Source organism: Orcinus orca, chromosome 18 (assembly GCF_937001465.1).
Source record: "Orcinus orca chromosome 18, mOrcOrc1.1, whole genome shotgun sequence".
In the NCBI taxonomy this organism is placed as follows: Eukaryota; Metazoa; Chordata; class Mammalia; order Artiodactyla; family Delphinidae; genus Orcinus; species Orcinus orca.
The window spans coordinates 63,514,068-63,522,584 of NC_064576.1; the positions used below are offsets into that span (position 1 = coordinate 63,514,068).

The 8,517-nt window shown below is 46.1% G+C and overlaps 1 protein-coding gene across 1 annotated transcript in view; it reads left to right on the top strand.

Annotated features, from left to right (window-relative positions):
- Positions 1 to 5,344, top strand: part of FOXO1 (forkhead box O1) — a 92,553-nt gene extending 87,209 nt beyond the window's left edge. Inside the window, exons 2-3 of the mRNA XM_004282249.4 lie at positions 149 to 1,504; positions 1,978 to 5,344. Coding sequence (XP_004282297.1) covers positions 149 to 1,486 — 1,338 coding nt within the window. The 3' untranslated portion in view covers positions 1,487 to 1,504; positions 1,978 to 5,344. The remainder of the gene's footprint in view (positions 1 to 148; positions 1,505 to 1,977) is intronic.
- The last annotated feature ends 3,173 nt before the right edge of the window (positions 5,345 to 8,517 follow it).

Here is an 8,517-nt window from a genome sequence, read left to right on the forward strand (position 1 = left end):
TCTCACCTAGTGACTGTACCGGTTGAAATCTATACCGTAAACCCTTTCAAAACTTGACTTGTCTTCCATGTGATACGTGTCTGTATCGAATAGCGGGTTTTCCCATTGGAGGAGTATTGTATTTCTAACGTGGTGTTTTGCTTTACAGAATTCAATTCGTCATAATCTGTCCCTACACAGCAAGTTTATTCGAGTGCAGAATGAAGGAACTGGAAAAAGTTCCTGGTGGATGCTTAATCCAGAGGGAGGCAAGAGTGGGAAATCCCCCAGGAGAAGAGCCGCCTCCATGGACAACAACAGTAAATTTGCTAAGAGCCGAGGCCGAGCTGCCAAGAAAAAAGCATCCCTCCAGTCTGGCCAGGAGGGTGCCGGGGACAGCCCAGGGTCTCAGTTTCCTAAGTGGCCTGCGAGCCCTGGCTCTCACAGCAATGATGACTTTGATAACTGGAGTACATTTCGCCCTCGAACGAGCTCGAATGCTAGTACTATTAGTGGGAGGCTTTCTCCCATTATGACTGAACAGGATGATCTTGGAGACGGGGATGTGCATTCCATGGTGTACCCACCGTCTGCTGCAAAGATGGCTTCTACCCTGCCCAGTCTGTCTGAGATAAGCAGTCCTGAGAACATGGAAAACCTTTTGGATAATCTCAACCTTCTCTCATCACCAACGTCATTAACTGTTTCAACCCAGTCCTCGCCGGGCACCATGATGCAGCAGACACCATGCTACTCGTTTGCGCCGCCAAACACCAGTCTGAACTCACCCAGCCCGAACTACCAAAAATACACGTACGGCCAGTCCAGCATGAGCCCTTTGCCCCAGATGCCTATGCAAACGCTTCAGGACAGCAAATCGAGTTACGGAGGCATGAGTCAGTATAACTGTGCACCGGGACTCTTGAAGGAGTTACTTACTTCCGACTCTCCTCCCCATAATGACATTATGACACCAGTTGATCCTGGGGTGGCTCAACCCAGCAGCCGAGTCCTTGGCCAGAATGTGCTGATGGGCCCTAATTCGGTCATGCCAGCCTATGGCAGCCAGGCATCTCATAACAAGATGATGAACCCCAGCTCCCACAGCCACCCTGGACACGCTCAGTCGACGTCTGCGGTTAACGGGCGTGCCTTGCCCCACGCGGTGAACACCATGCCCCACACCTCGGGTCTGAGCCGCTTGGCCCCAGTGAAGACAGCTTTACAAGTGCCTCTGCCCCACCCCATGCAGATGAATGCCCTGGGGGGCTACTCCTCCGTGAGCAGCTGCAACGGCTACGGCAGGATGGGCATTCTCCACCAGGAGAAGCTCCCAAGTGACTTGGACGGCATGTTTATCGAGCGCTTGGACTGTGACATGGAGTCCATCATCCGGAACGACCTCATGGATGGAGATACGTTGGATTTTAACTTTGACAATGTGTTGCCCAACCAAAGCTTCCCACACAGTGTCAAGACGACGACACACAGCTGGGTGTCAGGCTGAGAGCGAGCGAGTGAGCAGGTAAGAGCACCCCGATATCAAAAGACCTTCTGAAAACAGGACTTAGAAGAGAGGAACCCAGTACCTTGCCTTGTATCTTCCATGGTCGGGGAGTTTTGGATGGCAGCTGGCCGCCCCTTGCCGAGAGGCACCTTTTATCATTCATTCTCCACCCCTTTTGCAGCTTAGAAATTTTCCTTTGGAGCTTAAACGTAAGGAAGCTTTTCCTCTAACTGCTTTAGAGAGTTTCTTTCGACAGACTAGATGGCTGCATCTTTTTAGCAACTCTTCAATAAGTGAATACATTTGATACAAATCAAATGCTGAAGGGTTTTTTAAAGTGGAATTTTCTCCCACCGAATGATTTCAGAGCTGTTTGAGAAAGTCCAGCCCCCCCTGCAAGTATGTCTGTCACCCTGATATGTTGAGTTGAATTGATTTTAATTTGGCTGTATATTCAATGAGTGTGTGTGTGTATGTGTTTTCTTTCCTAGGCTACACTTAAAAGTACTTCAGATTGTCTGACAGCAGGAACTGAGAGAAGCAGTCCAAAGATGTCCTTCACCCTACCTTTTCGTTTTCTTGATTAAAAAAAAAAAAAGAAAAAAAGTGTTTCTTTTTTCCTTTCGTCAGACTTGGCAGCGAAGACACTTTTCCTGTACAGGATGTTTGCCCGATGTTTGCAGGTTACGTGCTGCTGTAGATAAGGACTGTGCCATTGGAAATTTCATTACAATGAAGTGCCAAACTCACTACACCGTATAATTGCAGAAAAGACTTTTGGATCCTGGTGTGCTTTCAAGTTTTGTATATAAGCCGTAGCTACAGAATTGTATTTGTGTGCATTTTTGTTTTTTTAAATATTCATTTGGTCCAAGGAAAGTTTCTACTCTTTTTGTAATACTGTGATGGTCTCATGTCCTTGATAAGTTAAACTTCTGTTTGTACGACCTGTGTTCTGCTGAACTGATGAATGACAAAGAACCAAGCTCTCCATTCTGCACCTCCATGGAACGGCTCTGGACCTGTTCACGTTGCCACATAACTCACAGGAGAACCAGTAGCCTGTTGTCCGTCTGCTGAATTAATGGACTTATCAGAACTCTTTTGGAAAAAAAAAAAAGAATAGAAAATAGGTTAAACGCCAGCCTTGTACAAGTCTTTTCTATTTTTTTTGGTTTGTTTTGTTTGTTTATTTTGTTATTTGCAAATTTGTACAAACACTTAAATGGTTCTAATTTCCAGATGAATGATTTTTGATGTTATTGTTGGGACTTGAGATCATTTTTGGAATAGATATTGAACTGTAATGTTTTCTTAAAACTAGAGTCTACTTTGTTACATAGTCTGCTTGTAAATTTGTGGAATCCCAGATATTTGAAGCAGCATCCGTAATTTTCATTTTGTATTTCTAACTGGATTAGTACTAATTTTATACGTGCTTAACTGGTTTGTACACTTTGGGATGCTACTTGGTGATGTTTCTGGCTAATCTTTCAATCATTGTAATTAGTACTTGCACACTCAACATTTCTGTCCCTATCTTGGCAGGAGAGTGATGTATAGTTATGAACATTTTGTGTTTCACGTTTAGGAGAACTTGATATGTTTTTATGTATGCGTTTTTAAAAGATTCCATCCGCTTCTACTATCCTGTGAATTAAGCATACCACACAGCATTGACTCTGCTGACGGATGCCTGTATGCTCTTTGTTGCAAATACTCCTGGCGGGGGGCCTCGTAATATTTGTAGATCAGAAGGGGAGATCCACCTCTAAAACAGTGCTCCTTTCTCTAGCTGGGGGTTTTGATCAACGTAACCGTTTTGAGTTGAGCTTCAGCAAAAGTTTTCCCTCGTAATACTGTGCTCTTCCTGGTCTAGGTGGAGGTTGGTTCTGTAGCTCTGCCTTGAAGAATCAGGTCCACACTCATGCTTCATCCCTCTTTCCCTCTGTCCTTGGGCGACTTGGCACCCTGTGGAAGGCCAAGTCGAAGCGGGGAATTTTTAAGTGGCACTCAAGTGATTTTTAGAATGTTTTGTGTTCATGAGTGCAGGTGGCTACCAAATGGGATAGAGCTTGCTTAAAAATCGGGGCAATGAATTTGAAAACCAACGAACCAGCTGTAAGTGGTACATTTGAGTTTATTTTAAAAAGCCTTAGCGTAAGTTAAGAATTGGAGTGTTTCTTCTGCCTTTAGCAACGCCAATTATAATTGTGATCATTATGTTGTAATATTGATATTTTCCAATTACCTGTACTGATAGACCAAGTTAATTGGCTTTGCGTGCCATTTAATCCACCGGTGTGTTCACGTCATGTGGAACGCTGAGAATCCGCACAGTAAAAGGAACAGGTGCACAAAAACGTTCCTCTGGCCTTCTTGAGAAGGCTCTGATTTCTGTGAACCCAGCCCACTTCACACTTGCTGTGTCTTGCCTGTGAGTTGCGTCTCTGTTGGCTTGGGTTTTCCTCCGTGTTTAACAAGAACACAGGTGTTCTGATGGCGCTCTCCTCCAGGAGACAGGCTCTACTGTAAGCTCCCACAGTGACTTCTGTGCTTCTGAAAATTCATCAAAACAGCCGCCTCTCTAGCCATCTTCATTGTTGGCCACTCCAAAATAAGTCTGGTCATAGAAACCCTAGTTGTTCTGAGCAGTGCCTCCTGCGCATGTGCTAGAGCTTGCTGGAGCCAGAGTACTCGTGTTCCCCTCTGGGTCCACCTGCCACCACTCCCCGCCTCCCAGGCATCACACGGTGAGACTCCCCACCGCCTTGTTCATTGAAGAGGCAACCGTAGCTACAAATCACTGTTAAAATCTTACTACTTCGTAGAGTGACTTTTAAAAAGATGTTGCTTCCTCTTGAGTCTGTGTAAATATCTTTTTTTTTTTTTCTTCAAATTTTTCTTTGTGTTGAAATTCTAACAGGAATCCTGGGTAGCTCTCCGGGGTACAGTGAAGTCCAGTGAAAGGCACCTTGTCTATTTCGAAAACAAACATTATGTGACCTCTAGTAATTCTTTTTCTGTAAGAATACTGACTTTCTGGAGTAATGAGTATATCAGTTATTGTACATGATTGCTTTGTGAAATGTGCCACCTATGCAGCCTTGTTTGATTTATTTCCTCTGGTTTGTACTGTTATTAAAAGCATATTGTATTATAGAGCTATTCAGATATTTTAAATATAAAGTATTGTTTCCGTAATATAGACGTATGGAATATATTTAGGTCATAGATGTGTTACTTGGAAAGTTCTGCTTTGACAAACTGACAAAGTCTAAATTAATTAGCAAATGTTGTACCCCAGTGAGCAGTAAATCAGTGAAACATCATCCCCAAAAGAGGAGAAGAGACACTTAATATGGAAACAGTTACCCCCAAATATACAATTCGGACCCGTTCAGCTGCTGGATATATGTTATCAGTCCTCCCCTCCCACCCACCATTCCCCAACCCCCAACTGGAAATTCTTACATTCAGCTCCTAAGAGTTCTTAATTTATAACTGACTTTTAAACAAGAAGTTTCTCTTGTGGTTTTAGTTTGGGAGTAACCATTCAGTAAAAGTTGCAGTGTGGTTTATGCAAACAGAACAGCCTAGCATTACTCTTGGCCTCCTCCCTGACGGGGGCGGGGGGCTGACAGCCTGGCAGCGTGGCCAGGTGCGGCCACGTCCATCCCGTCGGGACGCAGTCACTCCCGCCCACATTTCGCTACTCGAGTTTAGTACCAGGTTCCACGTTCCCGTTCCCATACTCTCTGAGAAGTGCCTGATGATGCTGATGTACTTACAGACACAAGAACAATCTTTGCTGTTACTGTATAAAGCCATAAATGTACATAAATTATGTTTAAATGGTTTGGTGTCATTCTTTTCTAGTTGTGCAGAATAAGCTCTTTATTAGGTTTATGGGGTTTTTTTTGTTTTTCCGTTTTTTCATGTTTTGCTCTCACGTGAGTTCAACCCTTGTCAGCCACGGTGCCACGATTTATTCAAATCTGGTATTTCTTTGGGGGGTGGTGGAAACAGTCCCTCTGGGACCAAACTATCATCCGCAGAACTGAAGAGCAAGTAGACTCCCTGGTAACAAACCACCCTGAAGCACTTCATCCGTGGAGCGCCTGGCACTACATCTGGCACAGAAATGACCAGGCATATGAGATCTCGTGTTGGAATAGGTGGGGCTGAAGGGAGAAACACCTGAAGGGCAGGCTGGGGAGGGCCTGGCTAGGAGGTCAGCGAGCAGGGATGGGTGGTGTGGTGGGAGCAGTGGCTTTCCAAGGCCACATGAAGGGGGCGTTGTGCCTTCCACTCAGTGGCTGCAGGTTGAGGTTTCTTTCTTTGCTTTTTTTTTCAGAAAGTGCCCGAGGAATGAGCTGGGATTAGATTAATGATGTTACTAAATCCAGGATTAAAACCAGGATTAAGTCCCGTCTCTCCATGCTTCTGACTCTTTTGCTAGGCAATGGGACATCCAAACGAGTTGGAGTAGGAAAAAGGAAATAGGTCATTCTAATGTTTGTCTGTGTAGACACTGGAAGATCAGTCCAGCTTTCAGAGTTTTCATTTTTTTCCTTACTTCCTTTCAGCAATGGAGCCCTTGCTTTAAAAGATACGATAGTCAGAAGTCCAGAGTGTGGAACAGATAAGAGCATCTACCCCCAGACCTGGGTCTTGTGCGTAGATCACTTTGAAAAGTGATCTAGTCCAAATGCAGGAAAACGCCTTGATTACACCACCAGAACTCAAAGCAGCAGGCTCCTTTCAAAACCCTCTGTACATATACAGAAAATCACGCACCTGATGTCATTCATTAAGATAAGTTGATAAGAGGAAGCAACACAGTGGGAAGCGACAGATCCCATGGTTGGAGCTCTATGGTTAACATGGAGGGAGAGACTTCCTTCCTCGGACAGTATCTAGGCCCCTGCTGTGACCAGAGACGGACGGATTGTCTCTTGACCTGTGGACCTGCCACACTGAAGGACTCTGCCTTGGCTATCGTTCTCCACGTTGGAGCTGACCTACTGTAACAGTGATGGTGCTGGTTAAACTTACACCCGTTGGTGTGGTTAGGTAGGTGGCAGGCTGTGCCTAGAGACGTATTGCACTAAGTGGCAGTCTTGGCAGTAGTCACTGTCGTGTAGACATTGAACCTTGTATCATCTGTTAGTGTTCCTCATGGGTCATGAGCCTGCAGCCAGGCTGGGCCGTGACCTCTAAAATGACAGTGTGTTCACGTTAGGTTTCCTGATTCTCATTTATTATTTCGTGTAGAAAATTACCCTGGTGATTACATGGATACATGGTCTCTAGGCTGTTTTCCAGTTTAAGTAACTGGAAAATGAGTGAAGTTAGTGTGGAATGGAAAGGGAGGTCTGTGTTGGCATGAAAGAATGAGGAAGGGGCTTCCCTGCTGGCGCAGTGGTTGGGAGTCCGCCTGCCGATGCAGGGGATGCGGGTTCGTGCCCCGGTCCGGGAGGATCCCACATGCCGCGGAGCGACTAGGCCCGTGAGCCATGGCAGCTGAGCGTGCGCGTCCGGAGGCTGTTCTCCACAGCGGGAGAGGCCACAACAGTAAGAGGCCTGCATACTGCCAAAAACAAACAAAAGAATGAGGGAGGCAGGTAGTCCTGGCTGGTGGTGGGTAATCCGGATGTGAGATGGAGACAGCCGAGGTACGAGCTGCAGGTGAAGGGCAGGCCTTTGGATCCTTTGACCAGAGGAAGCTGCAGAGTGGCATGGGCATCTAGAAGTTCAAGAGAGAACTTCTAGTTTTGCAGGTGGCTGGGAGAGGAGGCTTTCTATGCGGACCCCAGGCTTCGCCAACATGGCTGTGAGAGGGAGCAGCTGCACACTTGAGAAGGCATTCACCTGTTAAGGAGAAAAGGAGATACAGGTCAACTTTCTTAGGCCATCTTTTCTCTGCTTGACTGGTAGCAGGATACTGTTTTCAACGCTACTGCCCATGAACTCAAAGGCAAAGTTGAAACTTCTTGGCATTAGTACTTTTATCACGTTCATGTCTTCGAAAAGTGAAAGTCTTGTTTGCACTGGCAGCCACTGGTGGAAAGTAGAGATTTACATCCTCCAGGAAGAAAGAGGGCAACTTTTGGGGGGCTTGTTAGTCATTCTTTACATTTCCTTCCGCGAGCTCCAATCCCCGACAAGCAACTTTCAGAGTTCCCATAAAACTTAAAATTGCCTAAGATGGTAACCCACTTGCTGGAGTTTCTCTAAACCCACTCTGGGGATTGTAACGTTACTAAAATTGCTGCTCCAGGGAGGTGATCTTAGCTGCTTAGAACAGAGCTCACAGTGGGCCATTTTAACACAGATTTCTCTCTCTGGTGAATTGGGGTAGAGGACGGTCCGCTTTGCACTTTGGTTGCAAACTGGTTCGAGAACAAACCAGAGATGCCCACTGCTTAGTCTGTGCTGGTGGCAGGGACACTCGGAGTGTTTGCAGAGCAGTGAGCTTCCCTGATGCGTGGGCAGTGATTTCCCCACAGATGAGGTAAGTTGAGGATACCTTCTGCGTGCCTCACCGGTTTGATGTGAGGATTGGAGGGTGAGGTAATGTCTGCAGATGACGTCCCCTGTCAGGGGAAAAGCAGTTGGTGTCAGCATAGGTAATGGTAGGCCTTGGAGATTCGTTTCCTTAGTGGGGCTTCTGGACAGTCAGCATTTCCCCGCAGGGCAAGTGGAAGAGCTGCTCGGCTCATTTCCGTGGTTCTTCCGCATCCCCATTTGCAGCCCTCCGTGTCTTACACAGGGGAGTGGGTAGACATTCTACCAGACCCAAACGCCAGGAGAGTCCATAGCCTCTCCTTGGTAACTCTAGAAGCACTCAGTAAGTTGTAAACCCATTATGTGCCCAATACAAACTAGTCGAGATACTTGTTTCCCAAGAACAAGTGGACCTATATTAAGAAAATTGAGAGACATTTGTAGACTATTTGACCTCGACCTCACCCTACTCATGTTCACCCAGAGGCTGTGGAGGACGTCAGCTCCATGTGCCCTTATAG